This window comes from Coregonus lavaretus (genome assembly GCF_964263955.1).
Source record: "Coregonus lavaretus genome assembly, chromosome: 15".
Taxonomy (NCBI): domain Eukaryota; kingdom Metazoa; phylum Chordata; class Actinopteri; order Salmoniformes; family Salmonidae; genus Coregonus; species Coregonus lavaretus.
Window position 1 is genome coordinate 29,092,123 of NC_140002.1, and position 17,808 is coordinate 29,109,930.

Sequence of the window (17,808 nt, forward strand, 5' to 3'; positions counted from 1 at the left end):
GTTTCAGGCCTGCGCTAAACTCCCCAGATACGGTAAATTATCTCAGATGTAGTGGACTGTTTTGCTCCTCTTCTGCTCACAGTATCAAACATAAAGCGGCACGTTGTGCCAGTTCAGCACCATGCATCTATGGAGCGTCTTTTCTACGTCGCTGTTCTTCCTCGGTTTAAGTTTTCTTCCAGGTACGTGTTATTTTTTTGCTTAACAATTTGACAACATGTATTGTATTAGAGACGAGGTTCTGATTATTTATCGATGGCTTGACCAGTTTCAGTCAATTGGCAGACTTTGAGGGCAATTTTCCTAATTTTGGCAGCCTGTAGCCTAACTTTAGGCCAGTTCGTGAATGAATGAGCAACCCCTCAAATATGTATTAAGGGGCAAAGGTGGACTGTGGAAATGACATGCATGCATGGACTGTCACTATGCACTTTGGGTTGGTGATTTCAGGATGAGGACTTAGGTGTTGTATCCCACCGGAATGGAATTAACCTGATATGATGTACTTGATGGTCTACCATGTCATAGTGCCTGACCCTATTATTGCTTTTATTGCTGGTTTCACTCTTCACAAACCTGTGGAGATGGTGTGTTTGTGCATTAATACCTGATTGCTTCTACATCTGCATTGGTTGCTCTTTGGAGTCTTTGGGGGTTTAGGCTGGGTTTCTGTATAAACACTTTGTGACAACTGCTGATGTAAAAAGGGCTTTATAAATTTGATTGATTGTACTCATGGCAAGATGTTCCTCTCATAATTCCTCTCTCTCTCGCTCTCTCTCAATATCATCCCATGATAATCCCCACCATCTGGGTCTCAAACCCACAGTTAGCGTGTTCTGACGTGACCACTGGGCTGAAAGAGCAAATGCACGCATGCATACACACTCACACACACACACACACACACACACACACACACACACACACACACAAGAGATCAGATCAGATGAGAGAATGACAGATTACACCGTTACAACTACAAACTCTCTGTTGTCTGGACACGTGATATATACCAGCAGTCAATGGGTTTATGCTGTCATCCCTGTGACCTCTAACCCAGACTCATGCCTGGTCCTGTAGATACTGACAGGAGACAAAAGATAGCAGATGAATAAAGGGGAAACAGGAGCCGTGGTTACACCTTGCATTAACGTGGTTATGGTCATCCGATCAAGATGATCCGATAACTATGGTAATAAAATGTGTCTCTTATCTGCCCACAGTGTCCGTATCGTGAGCAGATTCCCTGGTCCCTCCCTGTATGCAAATTAATCCAACCTGCCTTGGACCTTCCTTATGACACAACCGCACACTTTTATAGTCAATAGTTTTACACTGATTATTACAGCCTATATTTGTTATCCAACGATTTAAGACTGGGCATAATAGGCTACTGTCCCGATATCCTCCACCTGTCCACAGCCATACAAATAAATATTTCATATATCCTCCTGTTTTCAAAACAGTAAAACAGCTTTGTAGGCCTAAGTGCATTAGTTGTGTTTAGGAAGGTCTTAAGAAGTTTGTATTTTGAAGAACCTCTAATATGGTAACCTATTGCAAGACGCGTGGTCAAATTATGAAAATTTATAAAAGTGGCAATGGGTAGAAAGTGCAAAGGAGCATGCATGTAGAGCAAATACTATGGCTTTATAAATGAAGAAAGTGTCAGTCTAAAAGTAGTCTAAAGAGTCCTTCGTATTGTACATCAAATTGGACAGTGGCCTCGCTCATGCTTACAGAAAGCTATGCGCCTTTACGCATCCGTTTGGACATATTCTGCACTTTATTGCTAGCAATTTGTCTGGAAAATGCTCAAAGATTCACAGAATAGAATATAATACAACATAATAAAATAAAAAAGGATTGCATTATATTCCAGGAGTCCGATTCTTATTTAGTATAGGCCTAAACAGTTTTAGTTCCTCCAAATCATTGATCAGTGATAATTCAGTAACTGAGTCTCTTTCACTCATTGAGGGTTGATAGACTGATATACAAGCGTTACAGAATTTAAACTGAACTACAAATGTATTGGGGATGCATGGGACGGACTATGATGGAGTCACAGCAGAAGAGCGCAGTGCATGACAAGTGTATGGCAAGGTATAATGTGTATTTTTTTTTATATTCACTATTGCTACCCCTCTTCTTGCTGAACAGTAGGAAGAGGAAAACACCTGTGCTGATGCCAGTCGTTCTAGTTTCTATGTTCCTCTTTAGATACATGTGTTTCTTGGAGAAAGATGATATCACCTCCATCCATCTTCAGTTTTAACATTTAAAAAATGATATTTTTATGGGGCTATCAAGGCCATTTACATTAAACAAAGTACTTTTTATTCTGCCAGCCATTTAAATATATACTGTAAGTATTTAGAACTCTTCCTAACTGGTGTCATTGTCTTTGTTTCTTGTAGTACCCATAATGCACTGGTCTCCTCCCATTTCCCCATAATACTGTATTTATTGTAGTTGTATTTGTTTCGTTGCCTGTATTTTTTTTCAACACTGTCTTTATAAATTGTTTTGTTCGTACTGTACATTAAGACATTACCAAGCCAAAGGCTATTCAAAATCATAAATAAAATGATCTCCAACGGTGCTACCACTTCCCTTGGGTAGCATTATTTGGTTTTCCATGTGTGTTCCATCACATGGATCCTAGGGCCCATAAGAAATGGGAACCCTTCCCTTGTGGTGTGACACTTACAGTGGGGAAAAATGTATTTAGTCAGCCACCAATTGTGCAAGTTCTCCCACTTAAAAAGATGAGAGAGGCCTGTCATTTTCATCATAGGTACACGTCAACTATGACAGACAAAATGAGGAAAAAAATTCAGAAAATCACATTGTAGGATTTTTAATGAATTTATTTGCAAATTATGGTGGAAAATAAGTATTTGGTCAATAACAAAAGTTTCTCAATACTTTGTTATATACCCTTTGTTGGCAATGACACAGGTCAAACGTTTTCTGTAAGTCTTCACAAGGTTTTCACACACTGTTGCTGGTATTTTGGCCCATTGCTCCATGCAGATCTCCTCTAGAGCAATGATGTTTTGGGGCTGTCGCTGGGCAACACGGACTTTCAACTCCCTCCAAAGATTTTCTATGGGTTGAGATCTGGAGACTGGCTAGGCCACTCCAGGACCTTGAAATGCTTCTTACGAAGCCACTCCTTCGTTGCCCGGGCGGTGTGTTTGGGATCATTGTCATGCTGAAAGACCCAGCCACGTTTCATCTTCAATGCCCTTGCTGATGGAAGGAGGTTTTCACTAAAAATCTCACGATACATGGCCCCATTCATTCTTTCCTTTACACGGATCAGTCATCCTGGTCCCTTTGCAGAAAAACAGCCCTAAAGCATGATGTTTCCACCCCCATGCTTCACAGTAGGTATGGTGTTCTTTGGATGCAACTCAGCATTCTTTGTCCTCCAAACACGACGAGTTGAGTTTTTACCAAAAAGTTCTATTTTGGTTTCATCTGACCATATGACATTCTCCCAATCCTCTTCTGGATCATCCAAATGCACTCTAGCAAACTTCAGACGGGCCTGGACATGTACTGGCTTAAGCAGGGGGACACGTCTGGCACTGCAGGATTTGAGTCCCTGGCGGCGTAGTGTGTTACTGATGGTAGGCTTTGTTACTTTGGTCCCAGCTCTCTGCAGGTCATTCACTAGGTCCCCCCGTGTGGTTCTGGGATTTTTGCTCACCGTTCTTGTGATCATTTTGACCCCACGGGGTTGAGATCTTGCGTGGAGCCCCAGATCGAGGGAGATTATCAGTGGTCTTGTATGTCTTCCATTTCCTAATAATTGCTCCCACAGTTGATTTCTTCAAACCAAGCTGCTTACCTATTGCAGATTCAGTCTTCCCAGCCTGGTGCAGGTCTACAATTTTGTTTCTGGTGTCCTTTGACAGCTCTTTGGTCTTGGCCATAGTGGAGTTTGGAGTGTGACTGTTTGAGGTTGTGGACAGGTGTCTTTTATACTGATAACAAGTTCAAACAGGTGCCATTAATACAGGTAACGAGTGGAGGACAGAGGAGCCTCTTAAAGAAGAAGTTACAGGTCTGTGAGAGCCAGAAATCTTGCTTGTTTGTAGGTGACCAAATACTTATTTTCCACCATAATTTGCAAATCAATTCATAAAAAATCCTACAATGTGATTTTCTGGATTTTTTTTTCCTCAATTTGTCTGTCATAGTTGACGTGTACCTATGATGAAAATTACAGGCCTCTCTCATCTTTTTAAGTGGGAGAACTTGCACAATTGGTGGCTGACTAAATACTTTTTTTCCCCACTGTATAACACAAAAACAGGTTGGCAGCAGTAAGCGTTTCAAACCCTTTCACCTCGGTTGTAATATATAACTTTTATACAATTATAGAAATAAATCCCTGAATGGATGAATTCCTTTCAAATTAGACAGATAATACACATAATAATGTAGCCACTTCTTACAACAAGATAATGACCTTTAACCAGGAGCAGCAGTCAGTTGAAATTCAGTATTTAAGCAAACAGATATTATTTTATATTGAGATGAGATTCAATGTAGTCCGTGTTTCGGGTCATACCTCGTACCAATAATAAAGATAAGTAGGATCAGAAGTAATGATATTGATAATAATAGTGATAGTAACCATGATATCAATCATGATAATACCAATAATGAGGATAATATTAATTGTAGTATTAACATCAATGAATGTAATAGTAATAATAATAAGTTATTATAATAATCATGTTCTAAAATTGATTAAATAAAAAAAATTCCTCAGCAATCTACACACAATACTCCATAATGAGAAAGCAAAAACCTGTTTTTAGAAATTTTTGCAAATGTATTACAAATAAAAAACGGAAATTTCACATTTACATAGGTATTCAGACCCTTTACTCAGTACTTTGTTGAAACACCTTTGGCAGCGATTACAGCCTCAAGTCTTCTTGGGTATGGCGCTACAAGCTTGGCACACCTGTATTTGGGGAGTTTCTCCCATTCTTCTCTGCAGATCCTTTCAAGCTCTGTCAGGTTGAATGGGGAGCGTCACTGCACAGCTATTTTCAGGTCTCTCCAGAGATGTTCAATCGGGTTCAAGTCCGAGCTCTGGCTGGGCCACTCAAGGACATTCAGAGACTTGTCCTGAAGCCACTCCTGCGTTGTCTTGGCTGTGTGCTTAGGGTCGTTGTCCTGTTGGAAGGTGAACCTTCACCCCAGTCTGAGGTCCTGAGCGCTCTGGAGCAGGTTTTCATCAAGTATTTCTCTGTACTTTGCTCCGTTCATCTATCCCTCGATCCAGACTAGTCTCCCAGTCCCTGCCGCTGAAAAACATCCCCACAGCATGATGCTGCCACCACCACCCTTCACTGTAGGGATGGTGTCAGGTTTCCTCCAGACGTGACGCTTGGCATTCAGGCCAAAGAGTTCTATCTTGGTTTCATCAGACCAGAGAATCTTGTTTCTCATGGTCTGAGTACTTTAGGTGCCTTTTGGCAAACTCCAAGCGGGCTGTCATGTGCCTTTTACTGAGGAGTGGCTTCTGCCTGGCCACTCTACCATAAAGGCCTGATTGGTGGAGTGCCGCAGAGATGGTTGTCCTTCTGGAAGGTTCTCCCATCTCCACAGAGGAGGAGAACCTCTGTCAGAGTGACCATCGGGTTCTTGGTCACCTCCCTGACCAAGGCCCTCTGTCAGAGTGACCATCGGGTTCTTGGTCACCTCCCTGACCAAGGCCCTTCTCCCCCGATTGCTCAGTTTGGCCGGGCAGCCAGCTCTAGGAAGAGTCTTGGTGGTTCCAAACTTCTTCCATTTAAGAATGATGGAGGCCACTGTGTTCTTGGGGACCTTCAATGCTGCAGACATTTTTTTGTACCCTTCCCCAGATCTGTGCCTCGACACAATCCTGTCTCTGAGCACTACAGACAATTCCTTCGACCTCATGGCTTGGTTTATGCTCTGACATGCACTGTCAACTGTGGGACCTGATATAGACAGGTGTGTGCCTTTCCAAATCATGTCCAATCAATTGGATTTACCACAGGTGGACTCCAATCAAGTTGTAAAAACATCTCAAGGATGATCAATGCAAACAGGATGCACCTGAGCTCAATTTCGAGTCTCATAGCAAAGTGTATTCTCTTTGTCATTATGGGGTATTGTGTGTAGATTGATGAGGAAAAAAGTAATGTAATCCATTTTAGAATAAGGCTGTAACGTAACAAAATGTGGAAAAAGTCAAGGGGTCTGAATACTTTCCCAATGCAGTGTACATACAAAAGTATGTGGACACCCCTTCAAACTAGTGGATTCGGCTATTTCAGCCACACCCGTTGCTGGCAGGTGTATAAAATCGAACACACAGCCATGCAATCTCCATAGACAAACATTGTCAGTAGAATGGCCCGTACTGAAGAGCTCAGTGACTTTCAACGTGGCACAGTCATAGGATGCCACCTTTCCAACAAGTCAGTTCATCAAATTTCTGCACTGCTAGAGCTGCCCCGGTCAACAGTAAGTGTTGTTATTGTGAAGTGGAAACGTCTAGGAGCAACACAAGCTCACAGAACGGGACCGCCAAGTGCTGAAGCGTGTAGCTAGTAAAAAATGGTCTGTCCTCAGTTGCAACACTCACTACCGAGTTCCAAACTGCCACTGGAAACAACGTCAGCACAATAACTTTTTGTCGGGTTTCCATGGCCGAGCAGCCGAACACAAGCCTAAGATCACCATGCGCAATGCCAAGTGAACACTACCTACCCCAATGCATAGTGCCATCTGTAAAGTTTGGAGGAGGAATAATGGTCTGGGGCTGTTTTTCATTGTTCGGGCTAGGTCCCTTAGTTCCAGTGAAGGGAAATCTTAACGCTACAGCATACAATGACATTCTAGACCATTCTGTGCTTCCAACTTTGTGGCAACAGTTCGGGGAAGGCCCTTTCCTGTTTCAGCATGACAATGCCGTGTACAAAGCGAGGTCCTTACAGCAATGGTTTTTCGAAATCGGTGTGGAAGAATTTGACTGGCCTGCACAGAGCCCTAACCTCAACCCCATCGAACACCTTTGGGATGTATTGGAATGCCGACTGCGAGCCAGGCCTAATCGCCCAACATCAGTGTCCGACCTCACTAATGCTCTTGTGGCTGAAAGTAAGCAAGTACCCGCAGCAATGTTCCAACATCTAGTGGAAAGCCTTCCCAGAAGAGTTGAGGCTGTTATAGCAGCAAAGGGGGGACCAACTCCATATTAATGGCCATTATTTTGGAATGAGATGTTCGTTGAGCAGGTGTCCACATACTTTTGGTCATGTACCTGCTATGTTACCTGCTATGATTAGGGTAAGGTTTAAGGTTAGGGGTAAGGTTTAAAGTTAGTGATATAAAAAATGATTTGTGGTTAGAAAGCTTGTTAATTCTGTCCATTATGGCCAGATAGTGATGAGCCAGAGTAAATGAGGTCCGGGCTTCTGAAACTACCGTTTCCTGTAGTCCACGATAAGCTCCTTTGTCTTGCCCATGTTGAGGGAGAGGTTGTTGTCCAGGCACCACACTGCCAAGTCTCTGATCTCCTCCCTATAGGCTATCTCATCGTTGTCGGTGAACAGGCCTACCACTGTTGTGTCGTCGGCAAACGTAATGATGGCGTTGGAGTCGTGCGCGGCCACTCAGTCGTGGGTGAACAGGGAGTACAGGAGGGGACTGAGCATGCACCCCTGAGGGGCCCCCATGTTGAGGGTCATCGTGGCGGATGTGTTGTTGCCTACCCTCACCACCTGGGGGCGGCCCGTCAGGAAGTCCAGGATCCAGTTGCAGAGGGAGAGGTTCAGTCCCAGGGTCTGGAGTGGGTCCAGGGTTTCTGGGGTGATGGTGTTGATGTGAGCCATGACCATCCCTTCAAGGCATTTCATGGCTACAAATGTGAGTGCTATGGGGCGGTAGTCATTTAGACAGGTTACCTTGTTCTTAGGCACAGGGACTATGGTGGTTTGCTTGAAACATGTAGGTATTACAGACTTGGTCAGAGAGAGGTTGAAAATGTCAGTGAAGACACTTGCCAGCTGGTCAGCGCATGCTCTGAGGACACGTCCTGGTAATCCGTCTGGCCCTGCGGCCTTGTGAATGTTAACCTGTTTAAAGGTCTTACTCACATCGGCAACGGAGAGTTTGATCACACAGCTGGTGCTCTCACGCATTGTTCAGTGTTGCTTGCTTCGAAGCGAGCATAGAAGGCATTTAGCTCGTCTGGTAGGCTCATGTCACTGGGCAGATCTTGGCTGGGTTTCCCTTTGTGTAGAGGCAATGAGTGTGTCGATAACGTTTTGCAATGGTGTAGTGCCACAGGGCGTGGCTGTGATGCACTGTGCTGTCTGCAGTAGGAAGTGAATGGACAGGCATTTAGCAGCTCTAGATGGACACACTCTCATTTACTGTTTGTAATTACCTACCTGCTTATCTCCATCCATCCCTCCCCCTCTCCTCCCCTCTCCAGAGCGTTCAGTAATGACCTCCTTCCCTCCATCCCTTTCTCTCTGTCTTTCCTCCCCTTACCCTAAAGTCACCCCTAATCTTCTTGTCCTTTTCACTCCTAATTTACTACTCCATGTTTATCATTCCAATATTCCCACTTTCTCTGTCTCCATCCATCTCCCTCATTACTCTCTCTCTCTCTCTCTCTCTCTCTCTCTCTCTCTCTCTCTCTCTCTCTCTCTCTCTCTCTCTCTCTCTCTCTCTCTCTCTCTCTCTCTCTCTCTCTCTCTCTCTCTCTCTCTCTCTCTCTCTCTCTCTCTCTCTCTCTCTCTCTCTCTCTCTCTCTCTCTCTCTCTCTCTCTCTCTCTCTCTCTCTCTCTCTGTCAAATTGAATTTCTAATTAAATTCAAATTCACATGAGGGTGCAATTGTATTGTTTGTTGCCAAACCAATTCCAAATATAACGGGCCTCAAGAAGCTGTCCCAAACCCCAACAGCAACTCTTCCAACAAAGGCTTGAGAGACTGCAGGATTATCCCACCACTTCCATCAATGAATTAATGACCCTGCAGTTAAAATAATAAACGCAACATGCAACAATTTAAAAGATTTTACTGAGTTACAGTTCATATAAGGAAATCGGTCAATTGAAATAAATTCATTAGGCCCTAATCTATGGATTTCACATGACTGGGAATACAGATATGCATCTGTTGGTCACAGATACCTTTAAAAAAGGTAGGGGCGTAGGGGCGTGGATTAGAAAACCAGTCAGTATGTGGTGTGACCACCATTTGCCTCAGTCTCCTGAGTGGCGCAGTGGTCTAAGGCACTGCATCGCAGTGCTAGCTGTGCCACTAGAGATCCTGGTTTGAATCCAGGCTCTGTCGCAGCCGGCCGTGACCGGGAGACTCATGGGCAGCGCACAGTTGTCCAGGGTAGGGGAGGGAATGGCCGGCAGGGATGTAGCTCAGTTGATAGAGCATGGTGTTTGCAACGCCAGGGTTGTGGGTTCGATTCCCACAGGGGACCAGTATGAAAGAAAAAAATGTATTCACTAACTATAAGTCGCTCTGGATAAGAGCATCTGCTAAATGACTAAAATGTAAACACAACATGTTTTTTTACTCATACAAAGCTGTTCATTTTAGTCTGTTCAAACAGACCCCATCTCAAAGGAAACAAGCACTCATTAAGATCAGGCGTGGCCAATTAGTGTGGGAGGCCAACACACCTGAACACGCTATTCTTAGAATGTTCTCTGAACGTTACTAAAGTGTTCTTATGGAATGTTTTCTTACCGTTCTCTGAACAATTTGAGAACATGACTTCAAATAAAACCATTAAAGAAACCTGTAGGAAACATTATGCTGATGTACTGAAATTCCCACAGAATTGGATCAGAAAACCTGTCAGTATGTGGTGTGACCACCATTTGCCTCAACACGACATTTGCCGCAACCCATCTCCTTCACATAGAGATGATCAGACTGATGATTGTGGCCTGTGGAATGTTGTCCCACTCCTCTTTAATGGCTGTGCGAAGTTGCTGGATATTGGCAGTAACTGGAAAATGCTTTCGTACACGTCGAACCAGAGCATCCAAAACATGCTCAATGGGTGACATGTCTGATGAGTATGTAGGCCTTGGAAGAACTGGGACATTTTCAGCTTCCATGAATTGTGTACAGATCCTTGTGACATGACTTGTGCATTATCATGCTGAAACATGAGGTGATGGCGGCGGATGAATGGCACGACAATGGGCCTCAGGATCTCGTCACGGTATCTCTGTGCATTCAAATTGCCATCGATAAAATGCAATTGTGTTCGTTGTCTGTAGCTTATGCCTGCCCATACCATAACCCCACCGCCACCATGGGGCACTCTATTCACAACGTTGACATCAGCAAACTGCTCGCCCACACGACACCATACACGCTACGCTGTCTGCTATCTGCCAAGTACAGTTGAAACCGGGATTCATCTGTGAAGAGCACACTTCTCCAGCGTACCAGTGGCCATCGAAGGTGAGCTGGCCATCGAAGGTGAGCATTTGCCCACTGAAGTTGGTTACGCCGCAGTCAGGTCAAGACCCTGGTGAAGACGACGAGCACGCAGATGAGCTTCCCTGAGATGATTTCTGATAGTCTGTGCAGAAATTCTTTGGTTGTGCAAACCCACAGTTTCATCAGCTGTCCGGGTGGCTGGTCTCAAACGATCCCACAGGTGAAGAAGCCGGATGTGGAAGTGCTGGGCTGGCGTGGTTACACGTGGTCTGCGGTTGTGAGGCCGGTTGGATGTACTGCCAAATTCTCTAAAACGACGTTGGAGGCGGCTTATGTTAGAGAAGTGAACATTCAATTATCTGGCAACAGCTCTGGTGGACATTCCTGCAGTCAGCATGCCAATTGCACACTCCCTCAAATTTGAGACATCTGTGGCATTGTGTTGTGTGACAAAACTGCACATTTAAGAGTGGCCTTAAATTGACCCCAGCACAAGGTGCACCTGTGTAATGATCATGCTGTTTAATCAGCTTATGCCACACCTGTCAGGTGGATGGATTATCCTGGCAAAGGAGAAATGCTCACTAACAGGGATGTAAACAAATTTGTGCACAAAATTTGAGCGAAATAAGCTTTTTGAGTGTATGGAAAATGTGTTGTTAAGTATAGGAAGAGGTCTAACCAAAAGTTACTGTAACATTATCAAATGTAATGGCTGTAGTGAGTCATGCATGGAGGACCAGACTGACTGGACATCATTTAGTGGATTACAAGGTGCCTCTTAGGTTAATCAAGCTTGGGATGCTGTTGAGTCAATTTCCCCCATTCTTTTGAGGAACTGAGACTTTAATTTGAATAATAATGAAGGTTGTGAGTGATGTGGATTTAATGTGGTTCCTTAAATTCTGCTAGGCTTTTACTTACTGTGTGTCCAACTCTCTCTCTCTCTCTCTCTCTCTCTCTCTCTCTCTCTCTCTCTCTCTCTCTCTCTCTCTCTCTCTCTCTCTCTCTCTCTCTCTTTCTCTGACAGTGTGTCTGGGTGCTCATGGGAGGTATGCTCAGAAGTTGTTGACTGATTTGTTCGCTAACTACACCAACGCTCTGAGACCGGTGGAGGACACAGACCACATCATCAACGTCACACTGCAGATCACCCTCTCACAGATTATCGACATGGTAAATACACACACACAAATACATACATACACAAGGTCACCACGATGACCCCACATGCACTACTTATACTCTGTATAGGCCTCCTCTGATACTGTTTTCCCTGCAGGATGAGCGTAACCAGATCCTGACCACGTACCTGTGGATCCGGATGGTGTGGACGGACGCCTACCTTACCTGGAAGAAGGACGACTACGATGGTCTCGATACCATCCGTATACCTAGTAGTTATGTATGGAGGCCTGATATTGTCCTATATAACAAGTAGGTCTGGCTGGTATTGAGACACATCGGTTCTTCCTGCACGGGTTTGTTGTCCTCTTCCTCACACTCCTTTTCCTCACCCTCCTCTTCCTCACCCTCCTCTTTCTCACCCTCATCATTGAATTTCTGTAATGTTGCCATGGACACAAGCTGGACACTAGATTCCGTTACTCAGGGGGTGTCCAGGCAACAGGTGTGCTTCTGATGCTCATCACAGTGTATTGGAGCAGTAGTTTTTTTTACTAGTGTCAGGGGTTCTTCCTGGATAGGTTACGTAGACAGGACGGTTTCCTGGCACTAGTTATAATTTATGGCAATGTCAACCTGAAATGAAAAGTAAATAGAACTAAAGACAAGGTTGGTCGCCTGTCTTTTCTAGTATGCGGTTTTTACACTTGTTTTTGGATACTAAATTAGTTGTTCTTGCCAAAACCAGGACATGGTTCTAGACGTACTGCTGTGCACATGGTTTTGCATTGGTAAACACTGTATAAGCGGAATAATCCTTCTATTTATTCTTTCACAGTATCTTATTCTCCATTTATTTTGTTATGTTTTAATCTCTCTTTGTTGTAATTACAACACACAACTGAATCAGTAATCCCTTTAGGATGGACTTGAACCTTTTCTATATCATTTTCCAGAGATTATACCTGGACAGGTGTGAGGGTTGTGTGTTACATGAGACTCACATTAATCCCCTACCTGAGCTAACACTCTACCTGTTTAAATATTTAATCCCTGTTGGAGGATGGTTGGTATCAGGGGGATGCCACAGAATGCAGATTCAGTTCCTAAAATATGGTTTCTGAGAAAATTCCAACTTTGAGGGTGGTGACTATTAAAGTTCTATGTTCAGTCCAGTCCCTGTGATCAAGGTCAGAAATGTAGTGAGAGTGCTGAGTGTAGGAGTTGGCTCTGAGAGGAGGGCTCCACTCCTGCCCTCCCCACTCTCTTTGTGCCTCGACAATCACCTTTCAATCATCCTACCTGACCATCATGACATCCTTTATCTCTCTGAGTCATTCAGGTTTCCTGTCCTTAACTGTTGTTAACCCTCTCATCTGCCTCTTTAACCACTCCATCTGTCTTTAACTGTGTCTGTCTGTCTGTCATTAGGGTATTAGACGCTCCATGCCTATCATCCTTCCCTACATTTCCACCGTCTGTCTTTTCCCAGTCACACCTCTAAAGAGTCTTTAGTCACTTGACAGTAAGTATATCTTTTCTCTTTTTCTTTCATATCAATTGTAGATAAGAAATCATTTTCTATGGTTTTAATTGCCGCCTTTGTTCGCCAATGAATTCCTCACACACTCTTTCCCCTGCCTCTTCTCCCTCTCTCTCTCCCTCCGCCTCCCCTCCTCCCACCATCCCTGTGCTTCTTGTCCCCCATACACTCCCCCCTCTTTCCTATCTCCCTACTCCTCCTTCTCCTTCGCACCCCTCTCAGTGCTGATGACCAGTTCTCCAGCTCTATGGAGACCAACGTGGTGATCCGTAACGACGGACAGATCATGTGGGACCAGCCGGCCATCACTAAGAGCTCGTGCTCCGTGGACGTGTCCTTCTTCCCGTTTGATGCCCAGCAGTGTCGCCTAACCTTCGGCTCCTGGACACACAACGGCAACCAGATGGACCTGGTCAACGCCCTGGACAGCGCTGACCTGGCCGACTTTGTGGCCAACGTGGAGTGGGAGGTCAGATTGATTAGTTTATTTTGCAATTTTTCTATCCTTTATTTATAGCAGTGCTTTCGGTGCTATTTATACGGCAAAGCCTGATCTTTATTCCCTTTTTGCACTTTATTGATTGAAAACACATTTATAAGACTGTCTTATCTTTTTTTTTTTTTACACTGAACAAAAATATAAATGCAACATGTAAAGTGTTGGTCCCATGTTTCATGAGCTGAAATAAAAGATCCCAGACATTTTCCATACTCACAAAAAGCTTATTTCTCTGCAAAATTATGCTTAATTTTGTGCACAAATTTGTTTACATCCCTGTTAGTGAGCATTTCTTCTTTGCCAAGATAATCCATCCACCTGACAGGTGTGGCATATCAATAAGCTGATTAAACAGCATGATCATTACACAGGTGCACCTTGTGCTGGGGTCAATAAAATGGCACTCTAAAATGTGCAGTTTTGTTACACAACACAATGCCACAGATGTCTCAAGTTTTGAGGGAGCATGCAATTGCCATGCTGACTGCAGCAATGTCCACCAGAGCTGTTGCCAGAGAATTGAATGTTAATTTCTCTATCATAAGCTGCCTCCAACATGTTGTGTTTATATTTATATTCAGTATATGTTTATTGGATAGGATAGAGAGAAACGAGGAGCAGTGGGTTGGATTTGAACCCATGCTGGCAGAGGTTCATAGTACACTACATGACCAAAAGCATGTGGACACCTGCTCGTCGAGCATCTCATTCCAAAATCATGGGCATTAATATGGAGTTGGTCCTCCCTTTGTTGCTATAACAGCCTCCACTCTTCTGGGAAGGCTTTCCACTAGATGTTGGAACATTGCTGCGGGGACTTGCTACCATTCAGCCACAAGAGCATTAGTGAGGTTGGGCACTGATGTTGGTCGATTAGGCCTGGCTCACGGTCGGTGTTCCAATTCATCCCAAAGGTGTTCGATGGGATTGAGGTCAGGGCTCTGTGCAGGCCAGTCAAGTTCTTCCACACCGATCTCGACAAACCATTTCTGTATGGACCTTGCTTTGTGCACGGTGGCATTGCCATGCTGAAACGGGAAAGGGCCTTCCCCAAACTGTTGCCACAAAGCTGGAAGCACAGAATCGTCTAGAATGTCATTTTATGCTGTAGTGTTAAGATTTCCCTTCACTGGAACTAAGGGGCCTGAACCATGAAAGACAGCCGCAGACCATTATTCCTCCTCCACTGAACTTTACAGTTGGCAATATGCATTCGGGCAGGTAGCGTTCTCCTGGCATCCGCCAAACCCAGATTCATCCGTCGGACTGCCAGATGGTGAAGCATGATTCATAACTTCAGCATTTCCACTGCTCCAAAGTCCAATGTCGGTGAGCTTTACACCACTCCAGCATACGCTTGGCATTGCGCATGGTGTTCTTAGGCTTGTGTGCGGCTGCTCGGCCATGGAAACTCATTTCAGGAAGCTCCCGACGAAGAGTTCTTGTGCTGACGTTGCTTCCAGAGGCAGTTTGGAACTCGGTAGTGAGTTTTGCAACTGAGGCCAGATTATTTTTTACGCACTACGCGCTTCAGCACTCGGCGGTCCCGTTCTGTGAGCTTGTGTGGCCTACCACTTCGCGGCTGAGCCGTTGTTGCTCCTAGACCTTTCCACTTCACAATAACAGCACTTACAGTTGACTGGGGCAGCTCTGGCAGGGATGAAATTTTACAAACTGACTTGTTGGAAAGGTGGCATCCTATGACTGTGCCACGTTGAAAGTCACTGAGCTATTCAGTAAGGCCATTCTACTGCCAATGTTTGTCTATGGCGATTGCATGGCCGTGTGCTCGATTTTATACACCTGTCAGCAATGGGTGTTGCTGAAATAGCTGAATCCACTAATTTGAAGGGGTGTCCACATACTTTTGTATTTATAGTGTACGTGTGTTCTTAGACTGCCAGACCACCCCAGGCCACACATTTCTATTCCATTCTATCCTAATAACAGGTTCTAGGTATGCCAGCCAAGAAGAACGTGGTCCTGTATGGCTGCTGCTCAGACCCCTACCCAGACATCACCTACACCCTGCACCTGAAACGCAGGGCCTCCTTCTACATCTTCAACCTGCTTATCCCCTGTATGATGATCTCCTTCCTGGCCCCGCTGGGCTTCTACCTGCCGGCTGACTCTGGGGAGAAAGTGTCCCTGGGGGTCACCGTGCTGCTGGCCCTGACTGTGTTTCAGCTGCTGGTGGCAGAGAGCATGCCACCCTCGGAGAACGTACCACTCATAGGTGAGTGGCTTGGGGATGTTAGAGAGAGAGAGGGGGAGAGAGAGAGAGTGATGGAGGAGGGAGGGAGAACAAGAGAACAAGAAAGGGAGAGAGAAACTGCTTGCCATGAGTACAGCAATCAGAGAGAAAGAGACACATTAGAAATATGCTCTTCTCTGGGCTTTTGTGGTCATTTTAGCTCCTTCTCCAACACTAACAGAGACTGACCAGCTCGCCTCAGACTTTTATAGATCTTCTCCTCCAATAAACTCAGGCAGAAATGTTTAGTAAATATTGAATGGGTCTTGCTCAGTACAACATCCTCATACAGCCTCTCTCTGCTGCGCCATTTAACTGCCTGGCTATAGATGAGATGTGATACAGAGTAGGGAGACCTTATGAATACTGAAGAAGCATATTTTGTATGTTTATTCAATATATTATTCCATATTTTATTGTGATAGTATTGGGAAGAGCAAAGAGCGCTTATTAAATTTGAATCAACTTTGAAATGCATGCAGCGTAAAACAAGAGTGTAGGCATTTTTGCAGTTGTGTTTCAATTCAGGAATGAGTTGAGTTGTAGTATTTGTGTGTGCTTGGCTTAGAGAGCTGCTGTACTAAATTGTGTTGGTGTTTGTGGGATAATGTTGATTCAATGGTACAGAGGACAGGCAAGTCGATATTGGCTGTCCAGCTAATTTAATGTGCTGCAGTCACAGCTTGATAACCTATACCCTGCCTACTCACTCTGGAGCAATTATGCTTGTCTGGCTATTTAACACTGTCTAGAATCCTGCAAGGCAGTGATGTTATGTAAGCCAATGTACACTATTACATTGAATGATTATGTTTGAGTCGTTATACATTAAATAGACTGTATTGCTGATCACTACTTCTCCACAGGGAAGTACTACATTGCCACCATGACGATGATCACCGCATCGACCGCCCTGACTATCTTCATCATGAATATCCATCACTGTGGTCCGGAGGCGCGTCCTGTCCCTGAATGGGCCCGCCGCTTCATCCTGCACTACCTGGCACGGATCTGCTTCGTCTACGAGGTGGGAGAGAACTGCTTCACCGGCATCCCCAAGAAACAGGCCCCGCCCGAGCCTGAGCACCCACCTGACCACAATAGCAACCCCCAAACTAGAGGTACCAACTGGGATGTGAACGGGCAGGCCTGGCGAGGCATGGGAGAGAGGCGTGGAGAAGAAGGGGGAGGGGTGGGCGTAAAGACACAGGAAGAGAAAGAGGAGGGGAATAGACTGGATGTGAAAAAAGGATCATACCAAATGTTTGAGCCCAGTAGGTGGAAAGACAACCTTTTTGTAAGTATAGATGCTGAAGAGGAGGTGGAGGAAGCAGGAGGAGGAGGAGAGAGAGGCTGTGTGGGAGGAGGTGGAGAACGAAGAAAAGGATCAATAGGAGGTGCAGAGGCTAGGGGTAGGAGGGAGGTGGTGGTGAGGGCCCAGTGTGTGTGTCAGCACCAGGCGCTCCGCAGGAACATCGAGTACATCGCCAGCTGCTATCATGACCAGCGCTCCACCCAGAGACGTACGGGTGAGTGGAGGAAGGTGGCCAAGGTCATGGACCGACTCTTCATGTGGCTCTTCTTCATCATGGTCTTCCTCATGAGCCTCCTCATCATGGGCAAGGCCGTCTGAGCACGTGCAGAGAGAAGAGGGAGATCAGATCCTACCCTTCCCAAATGCTGACCTTAACCATTAAGGTGGATCCCAAACGGACCTTAGATCAGTGTCTAATGGTAACTTTATCCTACTCCGAGGGGCAGTAGGCCAACTAAACCATTCACAGAGTTCACCACAGGAGATACTCTGTGTGTGTTTTTGTACTTACACTACCGGTCAAAAGTTTTAGAACACCTACTCATTTAAGGGTTTTTCTTTATTTTTACTATTTTCTACATT

General features: G+C 44.9%; 1 protein-coding gene across 1 annotated transcript; it reads left to right on the plus strand.

The window, feature by feature from the left end:
• Window positions 1-121: 121 nt before the first annotated feature.
• LOC311142508 (neuronal acetylcholine receptor subunit alpha-10-like) lies at window positions 122-17,544 on the plus strand (the record flags this gene model as incomplete). The annotated part of the gene is made up of 6 exons (XM_084178168.1): window positions 122-182; window positions 11,521-11,666; window positions 11,773-11,927; window positions 13,381-13,627; window positions 15,608-15,893; window positions 16,778-17,544. 6 exons carry the CDS (start codon window positions 122-124, stop codon window positions 17,542-17,544), a joined length of 1,662 nt encoding a protein of 553 aa, XP_084034294.1.
• Window positions 17,545-17,808: the final 264 nt, after the last annotated feature.